Below are 17,303 nucleotides of genomic sequence, written 5' to 3' on the forward strand. Positions count from 1 at the left end.
TTCTTTTATTCCTTTGTGTGCTCGTGCATGTGTGGTGCATCTGTGTAATCAGAAGCAGAGCATTCATGTCTTCTGTGGTCTGACCGAAGTCAAATTGTTCACAGTCAGGTCACCAGAGATAGAATTATAGTAACAACTTAAGGTTTAGCTACCTTTGTACTGAGAAGATTCTCTGAGCAATCTTGCAAATACAGTTAGTTAAACTGTTACTAGAATTCATGAAGTAATCTTTCTCCAGTGCCATTTTAATTGAATTTCTCCAATTGTCTCTTTTTCAGGAGACCTCATGGAAGGAGAGCTTTATTCAGCTCTCAAGGAGGAAGAGGCCTCTGAATCGGTTTCCAGTACAAATTTCAGTGGTGAAATGCATTTCTATGAGCTTGTAGAAGACACAAAAGATGGGATCTGGCTGGTACAGGTATATCAATTTGACCTTTTGTTTTAATATATATTGATCACACGCAAAATGTGTTTCAAAGGAGGAGTTTATGAGGGTAGTTAACTAGTTGTAAAAACGTGTAACAGGGAGATGGTGACAAAGATAAGCTTCATCCAGGAGATGAGGAATAGAGAAATAAAACAAGAAAGGCTGGAAGTGCCAGAGTTCCTATACAGACAGGAAGGAAAAAAAAGCTTGTTATTCTTTGGATTGCTTTTTGAAAAGCAGGCATTTTAGAACCAGGAAACAAGCAGAGCAATACACACTGAAGTACACAGAGTATGCAAGTCCTTGGCCCTGGGTTTGTGAGAGCCTTGTAATGTGTGAAGTAGGTGCATTAGTACAGATGCTCCCAGCTGGCACAGGCTCCTGGTGCTGCTCTTCCCTTTGGTTGCATTGCATGCTCAGACCCAACCAGTTTAAGTTTCTGCTTGTCTAAGGGGCTTAGAGCACTTGTAAAATCTCTGTTGGCTCTTCACAAAGGCAGGAAGGATCTCAGTCTGCCAACTTCCCAGGCTAGCAGGCCTCTTCTGCGACATATTCCAGTGGCTTGAAGTTAACTTTCTCCCAAGCCTTTTGTGCCCAGCAGTTTTACAATCTGTTTTCCAAGGACTTAATGATAACAAGAGATCATTTAGGAAAATAAAGACAGACTTTTTCCAATAGGATTCTGAAGCAATTAATCATCATTCCCGAGAACATAAGTAACCTAGACCAAAATGTAGAAGTTGTTTTTCTGTGTCAACTTCTCTGTTGACAAGAGTGTGTTTTTTAAGGCATAAGTTTCCTCCTAACAGCCATTAATTGGAATTCACACAGGTGAATTCCCCACCAGGCAATTAATTGTTCCGTTGACAGCTCCTACCTGGTTTGTCTGGTCTCACTTCATGTTTTCTATTTAACAGGAAGTCATTAAATCTTGATAATCTGTTTATTAGACCTGTACTGTCACTACATCTGATCTCATCCCAAAATAGACAAGAGGACAGATTACCTTCAGACTTGGAATGGCATTTGTGTTTTGGGAAAGATACATTTGGAGTTTATTGAATCCAAGTTTGAGGTTTAAATCATACAGGAGGATATTCTTCAAGCAGAGGGAGAGTGTTGAAAGGCAGTTTACATGTCCCCAAGCTAGCTGACAAATACAGGCATGAATATGCTGTGAAAAACCTTCCCCCCTCCCTGTGCAGCTCAAAAGGGTGAAATATGATAGTTCTCTGTTGTCTCTTGCCTGCAGAATTTTATTTGTAATGGATTTTCCACTAGCATCCTAATAGCAGGTCAGATAGGCTGTGTTTTGATATCTCCAGTGTGATGAATGTTGTCATCATTCTGGGAATATTTGCACAGCTATTCAGTTGGTCACAATAGCTGTGGGAAAAAAAATTAGTGGAATTTACAGAATAATTTACTTGCTGAACACTATTTGTTTCTCTACAATAAAAACCACAAGAGATGTCGAATTTCTATTTTTCATTCTTGCTTTTCAGGTTTTCATCACTTGGAGTTTTCATTTGCTCCATTCCCCACCACAACTCCTGTCTGGATAACTCCTGTGCTGGATTCTTCGTGTCCTTTCACAAGTTTTCTCATTCTCCTTAGATCCTATCCCTGCAGAGCTGGTTTTTACCATCACTTTCCACTTCTAGCTCTTGATTCCCTCCCTTGCCCATCCTCCTTTGCTGTTTGGAATTCTGTGGAAACTTTCCAGCTAATTAAGCAGCTCGATGCTCATGCAGGGGAGCGAGGATGGGTTTGGTGACCATGGGCAAGGTCAGAGATTCCCCTGCTCTGTTGCTGCTGGCTGGGAAGCAGAAGGGATCTCCAGATCCTTTTCAGTATCCTGAGCACTGGATCCCTGTTCTCTGAGGGCTGCTGGAAAGGAGCAGGGGGAGAGGAGCAGTTCTGCCTCAGCTGGCACAGTGGCTGTTGCTTGAGTTGGTTTGAACACTTTGTGATGGTCTATGAGAGGACTTTGAAGATGATTTTTATTTTCCAGTGTACATAGATGAAATTTCTGGTGTGGCACAGGCTGGGAGTGTGATAGCTATCACTGTCTGCAGAGAAGCAAAGGAAGAGAGAGGAAATAATTATTATTTCTTGACACGTTTGACAAAAATTGAGGTGCAGGTTTATCATTTAGAGTAAGCCAGATGAGTTCCTTGAAGAAAGTCCAAGTCAGTACACAGGGAATCAGTGTTTTGTGGCTTTGTTTCTTTATTTTCTGGAAATCCACATGCAAAGCATCCTGGTCCAGTGGTAATTTGTTTACCAGTGTAGCTGTTCACAGCTCCTGTGTTGCACTTCCATAGAGCCACAGACAGCAGCATGTTCTTTCTCCTATTAGCTCATGATCTCATCACCTTTCCTTTTATGTTGTTCTTCTTGCTTGCCAGCTGCTGTTGTGCACTTCTCTAGCTGGCAAGGAGAGTGAATTTTAGTTTCTGGAGCTGCTTCTCTTGTTGGTTAGGAGAGTTACATGTAACGTTCTTACTTTTCCAGGCTCTGGTTAGTCTCTAGAAGCCTGTCACATCCAACAGTATTGTAGTCATTATGGCTTTTGAAAATTATCTACAGAAAAAAATCCTCTCTGAATGAAGTTAAAATCTGAATGAATGTATATTTTTATTATTAAAATCTCTACTATAACACAGTGGCAGAGAGAAGTAAAGGGAACTTTTCTTTTTGGCATTGAAGTACAAGGACAGACATTTTGATTGTGTCTGGTAGAGCTGCAAAGGCCATTATTATGGATATAAAATTCTGCAGTCTATTCTGCATCTCAGTTTCTAGTTCAAGTGGTGTAGTCACAGGGCAAGGGATGTGCCTATAGCATTTTGGCGGTGATGGTTTGTTTGTTCTTCCTTTTGCTTGCATGTAGGATGAGTGATTTTCATATTTATTTGCATTCTGAATTTTACCAGGTGATCAGCTCTTCTTGCTAAAAAGAAACAAAGCAGAAACATTCAGTTCTTTCAAAATACATAATTCAGTGTTTGTGTCTTTTCCAATAGCCCTTCAGGATCATTTACCACAAGATACCTGATTTTAAGTTTCAGTTTTCTTCTTGAGAGGCTTCATGTCCAGTCAAGGGTGCAGAATACCATCAGCTGGAATAGAATAGTCCTTGTACTGCCTGTGTATCTGTGTTAACTCATTGCAGAAGCTCATTTATTCTTGATCTCTGATTTAACTGACAGCACAACTGACTGTCCAGATCAGTGCATAGGTCACCTCACCTCCCTGGAGAAACTGCACATAATTTTGAGGTGGTTAATTTCTGTGTGCTGTGATGGATGTAGTCCTTGCCTATTTGGATGTGATTTTTCACAATCTCTTTCTTGGAAAAGAAAGGCAAAAAGTCTCCAGATATCTGCAGTCCATATGGATGGATTCTGAATGAGTTGTGAATTCTTAGGAAAGAGAGTCTAAGTGGAAATTCAGTTCCATTAACACGTTGTCAGATAATAAACAGAAAGTGAGATGTCTCAGAATTAATAGAAGTGCAGACATTCATGTAGAAACTTACTGACATTATCTGGAATAAGTAAGCTTTTTTCCAAGCTTTCAATAAGTAAATTACCAGTCCATTTATAATTAATTGTATTTTTACTTCTGCTTTATATATAGAAGCAGAGTTTGCAGCCTAGCTGTTAATGAAAAAGGCTTCTATGACTAGAGTTCTTGAACCTTTTTATCTTTGTGGACCCCTAAAAATCTTCCAGGTCATGCATGGAATCTTCACAGTAATATTGAGTTTCCTCTGCTCATTTACCCTCTGCAGTCACTGTGGGGGAGTGCATGGGTTTCTCAAACTGGAAACCACTGAACCAGACAGACAATTCTCATCTTCATGCAACCTTACCAGTTCATTAAATGAGTTAGAAATCACTTTTGTCTTTGGCAAAACCACACAGGCTTTCTCCAATTGAAATGTCCGTATTCCTTATGTGGAGAGTGACTTTCTGAGGCTGGCTGAGACTGACTGCTCATGACAGAGCCCCCTGGATGTGTGTGTGTGCAGCAGGGAATGGTGTCTCTTACTAATGGGTTTTGTTCTTTCTGATGGTGTAAAGTCTGTCACAGTGCCCTAGTGCCCAGAGCTGAGGAGCACTTGGAGTTGTTGTCTTTGTGGCTGAGCTGTAAAACCAAGTTGTCACTATTACTGTGTCTTTGAAATTGTGTGCTGTTGGTATGAGCAGGTGTGCCTGACACTCACTGTCCCAGCTAGAATTGGTTAAAATAATGAGAGCTGGAGCACATGAGGTGTTGGTTCTGCTTTTGCCCCTCTCTGACTCATTGTCATGCCTTGTGATATTCAAACACTTTTAGTTGTGAGCGAGCTTCATAACTTCCTGAGAACAAATCTTGTTCCTGTGACCTGCTTTGAGATCTCTGCGTACCTGTCTGAAAGAAATAGAGCAAAATCTGATTTAAATGCACAGAAAACAGGATAATACTCTAGTGAGGTCGTTACCATGTCATGCTCAAGTACTTCAGGGGTACCAGAAAAGGAGTCTGTCTTTGCATATTGCATTGCTACAGCAAACTCTGACATCAGCTGGGCTTCCTCAAGCCGCTTCGATTTCAGTCATATTTTTACTTGTATTTTAAGAATCTATGTTTCATAAAATAATGTTTAAAAATGCTTAATGATACTTGGAAGTTAAGGAGCAGCTGGATCCGTGGTGGTTATAAAGTAGCTATTGCAATATTAATGCACCTGCCCAATACACTTTGGGTTTGGATTAGGCAAGAAAGGCAAAGTGCCTTGGGGACTTAGTCCTCTTTTTTCAAGTGTTTGTATCTTTTTGGCTCTGGGATATATGCTCTTTACGTCTGTTCTTTAATGTCATAGCTATGACTACTTCAACATATAGATAAAAATATTTCTATTTTTCTAATTTACTGATTTTTCTAATTACTTTCTTGATTGAACTCTTTGAGGGTAATTCTGTGTAATTCAGTGTCATGAGAACTCTTCCAATGCAAAAGGTCCCTATTCCATTGTCTTTTGAAATCATCAGAATCTCAGCATTTACAGTATTACAGAGGTGGTAATTCAGACCCTGCTGGTCCTCTGGCCTGCGTTAGGTGGGAGTTAGGGAGCAGATCCATTCTGTGGTGTGAACTTGTTAAATAGTAGGGTTACTGTGATCCTATTGGATTCCCTTAGCCCATTAAGATGATTAATGGATTAATTGAGTTCCCCTCATTGTCTTACTTGTCACTCTGACATGTGATATGCCACAGATTGTAAACATAGCTAATAATAAGCGAAGCTGAGAGGGTTTGTGCTTCTCCAGACGTGGTGTTTGTTTCCCATCTGTGTTAGCTGATCCCTTCTCCTAGGAGCTTGGGCTTTATTTCTGTAACATTAAATAGAGTGTGTGATTGAAAGGGACCTTTCTGATGAGCTAGCTCAGCTTTCTGCTAGACTGTAGAATATGTGTTTAGAAAATATTTTGCTGTCTCTCTTACACTGTAAATTGTTCAAATACTTCTGTTGACTGTTTTCTTCTTGGAAATGTGTGTCTGACTTCTGGCTTGTGTGTACTCAGGGCTAATTTGTTCCTATTGGGCATAAACTGACATTGCCCTTTAGTTTCACAGTGTCCTGATGTCAACCACCCTCCTCCCAGTAAGGGAGGTCAATCAACCAGTTTGTTTTGCCAGGTCTGATATTCCCTGGGCTTTGCTTGTTTTGCAGCCAGTTCACATTGATGGCTGGTGTTTCCTTGTGGAGCAGCTGATAGCCCCGAGCATTTGCTCCCATTGCTGTTTCTAAGTGATGAACTCCCCAAGTGTCCTGTTCATTACTGAATTCAATTTCATGTGTGACACTCTGCATTACAAGATTTGTGCAGCTCTTCCTGCATGGTGTTGTAATCCTCTTTCTCACATAGATGTGCTTCCCAGTTTTATGTCTTCTACAAATGGCTTTGGGAGACTTCAAGTTCCCACAGGAAGGGTATTAATGGGGAATATATGCAGAACTGAGCTCTAAGGTAAATCTATTAAGTCTGTTAGCACCTTTCTGGCATTTTGATGTCTTTTTGCTATAGCCAATTTCTTGCTCATTTTAATACTTTTTTTTTCCCACTCACTATAAAAGCCTATCTGTAGCTCTCATGTAATTTTTCCATGTGGCATAATACATGATATACTACCAAACTGCAAACAGGGTACTGCATTCCCTTTTTCTCTTGAAGCTCAGTTCTTTTCCTTCAGGGAAAGTTTCTGTCAATCAGGAATGATACATCTTTAGTAGTTGCATGCTGGAAAGAGGTGGAAAATGTAACTGTCTCTGCACCTCTAAAACTTCTACAGTTTTGCATCCTATTGAAATCAACCTGGTGGGATTTTTCTTTTTTTTCATTTGCTCTTAAATATAGCTGCAGACTTGTTACTGTCCTGTCAAAATGTGAATTGGTCTGATAGGGGTTTGCAAAAAATTTTCACAGGTTCACCTGTGATCCTGAGTGCTTGTTCTAGGATGGAGATAACCTGCTGACTCTGATTTAAGGGCATTAAGTTATTTGAGTTCTGCTTTCACCTTCAGGTGATGTAGTTTCTTCCCATAAATTTGCTAACTGGTCCATGGCCAGCCACCTCTCCCCTCCACTGAAAACTGAGTCATGGTATTAATTTAACTATAAAAAGAAAATTATCTTCCATTTCCACCTATCTTCATTGTTTGGGGATCCTGCTGCTTCTCCCCCTCTTCTATTCTTATTCATATGACTGAAAAACCTTTGGGTACAACTTGTAATAGTCTTTGTGTGACCTAACTTGAATAGCTCATTTTTCCTTACCTTTTTTTTTTTTCCGTGCATATCTTTCTTTGATAGCTCTTCTTTTTGACCTTTATTTCAATCCTTGTAGATTGTCAAACTATTTCTAACCTCTCTTTGGATGTGATTGCTAAGAAGTAGTGCAGGACTTGGCAACGTTTTTTTTTTCTTATTTGAAATATAAAATCCTGATAGCTTTAACACCATGGGCTTGAAGAACTTCCAGGCCTCTTCCACATTCAAATTCCCAGTCTCCTCAGTCACAGGTTTTTAAGCTAAATTTCTTAACTTATCAAAATTCACACTTTTAAAATAAAATCTGTTACAAGTGTTTGCAGGTTATTTTTAATTTAAGCTGAAGTACATTTTGATTGCTTAACCTGCAGTGTTTTCTTGGACTCCCTCATGCACAGAGGTGGTGACTGCTTTCCAAAATACAAAGCCTTGCCTTGGCCTGGTGAACTCCCAGTGCTGTAAGTGGGTGTTGTCTGCAAGGAGCAGCTGCAATGGACATGTTTATTTGGAATTTTTTTCCATAATTACATAAAAAAGCACGAGCCCAAAATATTTTATGAAGCTTCAGTGTGCAAAACCATAGCAGGGTTCCTCTATGTAGTTACAAAATACAGACTGCTACTTACGTCATTGTTCTTCAGTATGAATATCTTTCTCCAGGAGAAAAGACTTTTTCATAAGAAATTAATTAAGCTGGTGTTAAAATATAATGGTGTAAAATACAATGGTGACTGTATTTGCAACAAATTTTTGTCTTGACACTTAAAGTCAATGTTGTGGTGCCAGGCAGAAGAAACAGTGAGCAGGATCTGTCCTCCTGCACACATTAACATTCTCTCATCACTGTTTCACAGCATGCACACAGAGTTTTAGAAGAAGCCAGTCTCTGAGTAGTTGTATCAAAGAGTAATCCAGTCACCAAGGTTTTACTCCTGTGTTTACTAATAAAACATAGTGGTTTCTTGCCATGTTGGGTGCATTTATCATGCCATAGTAACTCTGAGGATATTTTAAGGATATTTTATGGCTTTAGGGTGTCTTTAGGAATTTGGTCTCCCTTGATTGAAGTGCATGAAAGGAAGAAGTTTAAAATACCCAAAGCTTCAGTCACATTGGGTGATGTAATACAGTAATACAGTAGATTTCCCAGCTGGTTGTTTCAGTGTGTGATGGTTACATTTATCTAATCAAAAAGGCTTTTCTATATGATGTGTGTGTTTTAAGAATAACTTGAAGGATTCTTACCTGGATTTTCACCTCCAGTGTTATTTAAATATTTTGGGCTTAGTGGAATAGAAATGTAATCTGTGAGTTCAGTTTGTTTCCCTATGTAGAGCATTCTGCTTGGCGAATTCTTCTATTTTAAGATTCTTTGAGGCTGCTACTTACCACAAAGCAGATAATATTTATGAGTCTCAAAGGCTGGACACGCTTTCTAGGCTGAATCTCAGCATGTCCACAGAGAACTGTTAATCATGGTGACAGCCCAACTTCCAGGGGCAAGCTGACATTTGAGGTTATTAAGTCAGAAAATGATTGGGATAAGTTTAATGGCGGGTAAACAAATATCTAACAAATGGAAGTTTCAATATTTAATTTAAAAATATATTTTAAGTGGCTGCCAGTAAGCCTGCAGAAGCATGTGAGTTGTTTCTAAAATAGAAAATGCGATGGCTGGTGGAATAGTGCAAGATCAGTCATGTCACTCAAAATTACCTGTCAGCTGGCAGCAGGCAGAGTTTTCTTCTCCTTGTGGGTTTTTTCCCCCTCCCTGTACAGATATAAGTCAGAGGATGAATGCTGATTCTTCATCATCTGTGTCAGTAGTAGCTTACAGTGAGGTAATCTAAAGTACAGCTTTAATATACTGGGTTAGAGCAAATTAAACCTTTAATTTGGATATATCACAGCAAATGATTGTCCTGAAATGGCAGATGGGACATTGGAGTTGGTGAAACAGTCACATCAAGTTGCAGAGTGAGTCACAGGCAAAGCTGGAAGGAGTCAAGATCCTTAGGCATTATCTGGGGGGTTAATCAGTAGTTTCCACTGCTCAGGAATGGCTGTTGGCAGTTTAATCTGGTACCAGGTACATGCATTCCCACTCATTCTGCTTGCTTTGAGACAAGGTTTCTTTGGTATGTTATAAGTTTTGAGGGAGAATTGTGATAAAATTATGGTCTTTTTTTATTGCAAATAAGAGAAACCTGCTGCACTCCTCTCCTTTCTCCCCCACTATGAACTGGTTAATGATAGTTTTGTTATTTTACCAAGGTTTTTGTTAACTACCACTGATTTTAGTATCTTAACATGTACTTAACATGATGATGCACTTCTTTCTCTCTGCAGAACCACATTTCTTAGTGCTTTACTCTCCAAAGACATTTGTCATGACTCCCAATTGTACATTCATACTCTGTGCCCTAAAAGAAGGGGAAGGACTATCAAGCATGACCAGCACTCTGTTTTCTTGAAACTTGCTCTTTATTTCAGGAACCAAGCTGATTGTGATACTAAACTGGTATTTCCTTTTGGCAATAGGTCATAGCAAACAACAGAAGCCCACTGGTGGGTAAAGTCCACTGGGAGAAAATGGTGAAGAAAGTTTCAAGATTCGGCATCCGTACCGGCACTTTTAACTGCTCCAGTGACCCCAGGTATATCCTTAAAGGATTATCTAAATCCCAAGACTATCTTAAGGCTCAGCTGTGTTCTAGCAGCAGGGCTTGCTGTGTTGTAAAAGTAGCTGTGACAGAAGGTGGCTTTATTCGTGTTTTTATCTCTCCTAAAGTCTGCTCAGAATGCTCCATTACATTATTTATCAGCTCTGCAGCTTCCTAAAGCATTGTGTGGGTAATGCATGATTAGACTGTAGAGAGCATAATACAGCAGTGAAGAGGAATGAACAGAAGAGTTTGGCCTTCCAGTTTAGGCATTCAGGGAAAGGAACTGTGCTTGCTTAGGACAAAGCTGAATAGATCAGTTTTAGAGTCGTTTTATCACCATCTGGAAGGGGAAAGCACAGGTTAGCATGAACCTTGCATACAGTGCCTGCCTCCCAGAATTACTGACAAATCCTGTTCCCTGACAAATGTATGTTTATATATAAACTGGCACACACCCTTGGACAACACACAGTGTGCTGTGCAAGAGTCACTGTGTTTGCATATGATTTCTAACCAGGAAGAAGAGCAGAGCCAAAGAAGCTATTAATAATTCTCTGCTGCTGTAAAAAGAGGCTTTTTTTATGCATTTTGTTGGAGGCGTTTGCTTTACATGACAGGAGACTTTGTCTAGAATTCCAGTGGCATGTATGGATACGCACATCTTATGCAGCTTAAGTCCTAAATGTTTACAGAAATCTCAGTGTTAATCATAAGAGGAAATTCTTAGGCTGTGTAGTGCTTATGCAAAATAATCTTGTATTTGAACATCTTAAAAATTTGGCAGTGTTTCTCTTTGCATATCTCCTAAGTAGCCTTAATGTTCTGATCAAATACCATGTTTTAAATTAATTCCTTTTTTTTAATACGAGAAATGTTTTCTCGAGTAAACCCATGTGAACAGTTTTCATCAGGTTGCAGCTGAAATTCAGAATACTACATGCTGCAGTAATCAGGATACCTTTATTAGCAGGGTAATATCTTACTAAAATGCTCTTTCTAAAAATGCTGCATTCAGATTCCTGGCAAGGGGAGTTGTAATTGTCTAAATACATGTTGACAGAGCAGAACCACAGAGGAGCTAGGTAAGATGGCTGGTGAATGAGGCTGGTGGTCCCAATGTGCAGGGTTCTCAGACATTGCATGCCTGTTGGTTCTGTCATAGTTTGATTGTTGAAGCTTGCCAGGTATTTCCTTAGAGGAGGACTAGATAATTTGGTGTAGTGATATTGGTAGGAAAGATGTGTGAGAGAAGGGGTCTGGTGAGAGTTACTGTGCTCTGGACCATGACTCAGGGTTCAGCCATGAAGAGCCTTTTCTTTTTGTTTTGGATTTGGGGTTCATCCCATCTGCCTGCCAGACAGTGTGGGTATTTTTTTAGCCCAAATCATCCAGCACCATGTGTGTGCTTCCTGCTCTGCTGGTTTTGTGGCCAGCTCTCTCACCTCACCCCTTAGCCTGTCTGCATCTTGACAAAATCCCAGTAGGAAGTAGACACTTGTCAGCTTCATTAAAGCAAGTGCAAACAGACCAGTGTCTGCTCAACTTCGCCCCACAGCTGTTTGGCAAAGCCAGGATGGAAGGAAGCACTGGGAAAGCTGTGGGATATTGAATTACACTGGAGTGGTTTTCTTCTTGCCTGGAAGGCCAAGGAAAAGTAGCTTTTAATACTAAAGCTTTAAAGCAGAGAGTCAGCTTGTGTATTACTCAAATCCAGTTACAAAGCATCAATGGCTGAATGGCTTTGTTTACTTTAATGACCTGTGAAAATTAACACTATTACTCTTCCTGTTTTATGAATGCATATCTCTTTAAAATATTCCTGTAAGATAGAAAGATATTGTAAGAATAAATATGCTTTGGCAGAGAATATTGGGTACCCTTATTTCCTGCTATTATATTATAAGGGTTCCCAGGTGCTCAGCATGTCTCATTTTTGGGCTTAGAATAGAAATGTAAGTTCTGGGGTTATGAAAGTGGAATCTAACCTGCCATTTTCTTTGTAGATACTGCAAGAGGAGGGGTTGGCTGAAATCCACCCTCATTATGTCGGTTCCACAAACCAGTACCTCCAAGGGCAAAGTCATGCTGAAGGAATACAACGGGCGCAAGATCGAAGTGGAGCACATCTTCAAATGGATCACAGCCCACGCTGCCTCTCGGATCAAAACCATCTACAATTCTGAGCATTTGAAAGAAGAATGGAACAAAAGTGACCAGTACCGGGTGAAAATATACCTGTTTGCCAACCTCGACCAGCCTCCAGCCTTCTTCTCTGCACTGAGTGTAAAGTTTACTGGAAGAGTAGAGTTTATTTTTGTCAACGTGGAAAACTGGGACAATAAAAGTTACATGGCAGAAATTGGTATCTATAAGACACCATCGTATATACTGAGGACTCCTGAGGGGATTTACAGGTATGGAAATAACACTGGTGAATTTATATCACTACGTGCCATGGATTCCTTTTTGCGCTCGTTGCAACCAGAAGTTAACGATTTATTTGTTTTAAGTTTAGTTTTGGTTAATCTGATGGCTTGGATGGACCTGTTTATTACACAAGGCGCCACTATAAAGCGTTTTGTGGTTCTTATAAGCACTTTAGGGACATATAATTCACTATTAATTATTTCCTGGCTACCAGTGTTAGGTTTTTTGCAACTACCCTACTTAGACAGCTTTTATGAGTACAGTTTAAAACTCTTCAGGTACTCGAACACAACTACTTTGGCTTCTTGGGTGAGGGCAGATTGGATGTTCTACTCCTCACATCCAGCCCTCTTCCTCAGCACGTACCTTGGCCATGGTTTGCTAATTGATTACTTTGAGAAGAAGCGAAGGCGCAATAACAACACGGATGAAGTAAATGCCAATAATCTGGAGTGGCTGTCGAGCCTGTGGGACTGGTACACCAGCTACCTGTTTCATCCCATTGCTTCTTTTCAACACTTCCCTTTTGACTCAGATTGGGATGAAGACCCGGATTTGTTCTTGGAGCGGTTGGCCTTCCCCGATCTCTGGCTTCACCCTCTGATACCAACTGATTATATTAAAAACTTACCCATGTGGAGGTTTCAATGCCTCAGCGCCCATTCTGACGAGGAAACGCTGGAAACCTTTCCAGACAGCGAAAGTGACTCTGACAGTGAGAACAAAGAGGTCTTCAGTAGCGACAGAGAGGTCTCGGAGGACGATGAGCTGAGCACGTGTCACAGGTGCAGTGAAGAAGGTGTGGATGCCTGTTCCTGTGCCAGTCACTCTTGTCACCACGAGCCATGCGAGCGCAAAGCCAGGTCCTACAGCTCGTACAGCTCTGCGGGTGACCTGGAGCCAGACTGGGCAGCCTGGCCCTCCGACATGTTGCACTGTACGGAATGTGTGGTGTGTCTAGAAAATTTTGCAAAGGGCTGCCTGCTGATGGGCCTGCCCTGCGGCCACGTGTTCCACCAGAATTGCATCATGAAGTGGCTGGCGGGCGGGCGGCACTGCTGTCCCGTCTGCAGGTGGGCGTCCTACAAAAAAAAGCAGCCATACACACACCCACAGCCTTTGTCGAGTGAGCCCCCGTCTTAGCTGTGTGCCCCTGTCTTTTGTAAGCTTTCAGGATATTACTGCTTGCCTTTTAAATGTTAGTCACTTAAAAGATTACGTGGTTTGAAGTTTTAGTTTAAATGTTAGTGCAGTGAACTGAAATATACATGATGCTAACGTTAATGACAGAATCATTTGGTTGCCTTGTATGTTGAACTGAATGCAAACTTACCTTACAAATAATTTGTTCTCTTCAACATCCGAAAACTTGATGCTGTTTTTGTAAGCACAAAAATCAAGCCTACAAGAGAAGCGTATTCCAGCAAACATTTACAAGTTGAGATGTGGGTGAAATTGAAATTCTAATCGGACACAATTGCTTAATTTAAGTGTTTCTTATTTTAGAGTCTGTTCTGCACATCTTTGTTGAATAATGTATGTTGTAAGACAGTACCATTTAAAAAGAAATCGGTGAAATAAATTATTTTAAAAGGAGATTTGTAATGTTAATTGTTTTGATAAATATTTTGTGTGTATGGTTACGGATGTCTTGCTGGCCTGATTTATCTGTGAAGACAATAAAAATATAACACAACTCTTGTGACTAATAAATCATCTCCTAGGGATGCAGGAATTCAGTGCTCTGAGCCACTGGCCAAGGAGAAGGCAGTGGTGTTTCACTGGGAACTGTTTCTTTCCTTCATAAGTCTGCTGTGTTGAGGTGCTTCTCTGCTGGATATGGTTTTCCAGTTGATTACAAGGTGCTTTTCCAGATGAAGACCCTCTTCTAGCAGCTGTCTCTCCAGTACCCTCATCTGCAGACATCTAGGAAGACTTTAGGGTAGCTCCCTCTACAGCCTCAAAGTAAACTGTTGAGAAGGAGCAGAATATTGTCATGCAGTGACATAAGTGGCTTGTAAAGGTACAAATTGCCAGCTTCCAACTGTGCTGGTATTCTGAAGTGATTTCTGGTTTCTTTGATAGTTCTTTGGAGGCATAAAAAAATGAGTCTTGTTTTCTTTATATTTCCATGTGAAACTCTGATTTTGGTTGTACCTTTCAGAAATCATTGGACTGAAAATAGAGAGGAATTGTTGGTTGGAAAGAAAAAAGAGGGGGGGAAGAGCAGATTATATGAGTAGAGGAAAAGACTAAACTAGAAAGATATTTTCAATTGTCTTATTGCCTTTGTGATATGAAAGGAGGATAGTGACATAAAGGTGATGATAATAGGAAATTCAAACACAGCTCCCCATTGCAGTTACAATCCATCTCCCAGTGTCTTTATAGATTTGGGAGGATGGTGCTCACAGAGCTGCTGGCATTGTTTCATCTGTCCAGGGTACCTGACCATGCTCTTTTTTATTAACAAATGTTTCAGGGCACTGTCACCAGTGTGTTCCCAGGAAGATATTAATGTAATTAGCAGAAGAGCTGTTTTTAATTTACTGAGTCCTTTTTTCTCTCTCATTTCCTTTTTCCCAGGGCAGTACTGAAGCAGAGAGGTACAAGGGGCACAATATCAGCAACTCTCCTGTGGTCCAGAAAGTAATTTTTATTCTAGTTGGGACCTGCCAGTACATGTCCTGTCTATGTCATTACAGCCTCAGCAGAGCAGCAGAGAGGCATAATGAGGGCAAAGATCATTTCTGCTTCCAATTTGTGCAGCAGCACAGCGTATGTGCTTGTCATGAGTATCTGAAATCCACGTCGTTTCAGGACTGTTTTGAAATCTGCACTGAACTGAGGCCTTGCCAAGGGAAAGGAGAAGTTTTGTGAGTATAAATAAGGCTGCAGCTGAGGTGCTGACACACACAAGTGAGGTGCTGTATCACAGCCCACTGTAGCCTTTCAGTGGTACCTCGGCAATTTGCCAAATGCTGTGAGTGCTGAGCTGGAGCAATGCTGTGTCCTTGGAGCACTGAGTGCTCATGGAGTGCTCTCTACTGATGAAGGCTGACCTCCTCACCCTCACACACAACCCCAGCAGCTCTGCTTCTGTGCACTGGTTCAGCCTTATTTGCAAACCTTTGTGCACACCTGTTTCAGCTGAAGACTTGTTTTGATGGCCTCAGTTGCTCTACTCATCCTGTTCTTTTGATGGATGACCCAAACTGCTGGTTAATTAGCAGGAGAGCCACTGAGGGCACATCCACAGGAGCAGGTAATTATGACCAGCAGGTAGCTGTGGAGGAAGGTTTAGTCCCCTCGTGTCTGGGTTATATAAATTGTTGTGATGCAGTTCCCGGCAAGGCATCTGTTACAGGATCTTGAGCAGCTGGCGTAGTGTATGGAGAGTCCCAGCAGGACAGAAAAAGCAGTTGGATGTATTTATTTTATGAAATGCTCGTGTCAGTAGCAGCAGAAGCATCCAAGTAACATTGTTTTCTACCCGTGCAGGATCTCAGACAGCCCTTCCCTGACGTGTTGATAGTTGAACATCCGGAGAAGGGAGCAAAGGAGCAAAGACTGTGCCTGTAACAAGGTCAGCGGTTTCGCTGCTCACATGTTTTGCCTCGCAGGGCTGGGTTGTGCTGGTGCTTGTGAAGTGTCTTAACTGAGATGCTAAACATTCCTAAAGCATTGTTTTATTCTCTGATGTCTCGTGCCTGGAAGCTGGAGACCAATTGTAAACAGAAAATGTCAAACCACTAAGGTGAGGATATTCACTTGTTTGTTAGGTTTAATAAAGGCAATGGATGTTTGGTGCTGCTATTACAAAGGATGGATTTAAATAATCTCTAAAGCTCTTTGTCACTCTCAATTTCATCAATTATTGTTTTATTAGCACTGGCTTTCCCACTGCTGCTGCTCAGTCCAAAATGAGAGCTCTCTTTTCCAAAGCTTGTTTAGATCTTTTTTCTGCATTAGATTCTGGAGGGAAAAATGACCAAGGTGAAATTGTGCATTCTTGTAATTCATTTAGAAGTCTGTCTCCAATAATTAAATAATGAGGGTAAGTATAATTGTAAGGTATTAAAGAGTTAGGTTAAGTTAATACCACCTTTTCTTCCTAAGCTTTTGCACTCTGTGCATCACTGATTTATTTCTAATGCTCTCAGTCTCAGATTGTGCACCGGGGCGTGAAGAGATGGACTGACTCGCTGGAGCTCCAGCAGAGCGGCTCCAAGCTGTCCCTTCATTTCAGCCAGGTGACCCTGCGGAGAGGAGGGTGAGGATGAGCCAGCCTGGCCAGCGGCATTTCTCCGAAAGAGCTCCGACAGCTGGGGCCTGTATGAGCCCTGCCCTGGCGTGTCCTGGGGAAAGGCCGGAGTGGGAGTCAGCCCTTGCACCGAGAAGTTATGGAGATGGAGGAGTTCCACAGAAGGGAGTGGAGCTGGGGAAGGCTCTGCAGCACGGGTGTGATGAGCACTGAGGGGGCTCAGCCTGGGGGAGGCTCAGGGGCACCTTATTGCTCTCTAGAGCTCCCTGACAGGAGGGGCAGGGTGATCCCCACCCTTATTGCTCTCTGGAGCTCCCTGACAGGAGGAGCAGCCTCCTGGGCTGGGGAAAGGCTCTGATCCCAGAAACCAGAGACAGGAGGACAGGGCGCAGTCTTAAGCTGGATCAGTAGAGTTCAGGTTGCGTATTAGGAGGAATTTCTTCACATTGGAATGGGCTGCCCAAGGCGGTGGTGGAGTCACTGTTTCTGGAGGTGTTTAAGGAAAGACTCGACGTGGCACCCAGTGCCATAACGGTGTTCGGTCGTGGTTGGAATCGATAATCTCAGAAGTCTTTCCCAACCTGACTGACCCTTGAATGAGTTACAAACACGCTCAGTGTGCGGGGCCGGCGCTCCCTCAGCGCCCGTCCCCCGCCGCGCCCCTCAGCGTCTTCCCCCCCCCCCCCCGGGGCGGG

General features: G+C 41.7%; 1 protein-coding gene across 2 annotated transcripts in view; it reads left to right on the forward strand.

The window, feature by feature from the left end:
- Nucleotides 1-280: 280 nt before the first annotated feature.
- LOC102037846 (E3 ubiquitin-protein ligase RNF103) overlaps nucleotides 281-17,303 on the forward strand; it is a 31,214-nt gene continuing 14,191 nt past the window's right edge. Inside the window, exons 1-3 of one of the 2 annotated variants that reach the window (XM_031063063.1) lie at nucleotides 281-418; nucleotides 9,793-9,908; nucleotides 11,921-14,040. In XM_031063063.1, coding sequence (XP_030918923.1) covers nucleotides 287-418; nucleotides 9,793-9,908; nucleotides 11,921-13,487 — 1,815 coding nt within the window. In that variant the 5' untranslated portion in view covers nucleotides 281-286 and the 3' untranslated portion in view covers nucleotides 13,488-14,040. Of the gene's footprint in view, nucleotides 419-9,792; nucleotides 9,909-11,920; nucleotides 14,041-17,303 lie in introns of those variants that run through there. The other variant, XM_005428335.2, reaches the window with a different exon arrangement.

Source organism: Geospiza fortis, unplaced genomic scaffold (assembly GCF_000277835.1).
Source record: "Geospiza fortis unplaced genomic scaffold, GeoFor_1.0 scaffold125, whole genome shotgun sequence".
Lineage (NCBI taxonomy): Eukaryota > Metazoa > Chordata > Aves > Passeriformes > Thraupidae > Geospiza > Geospiza fortis.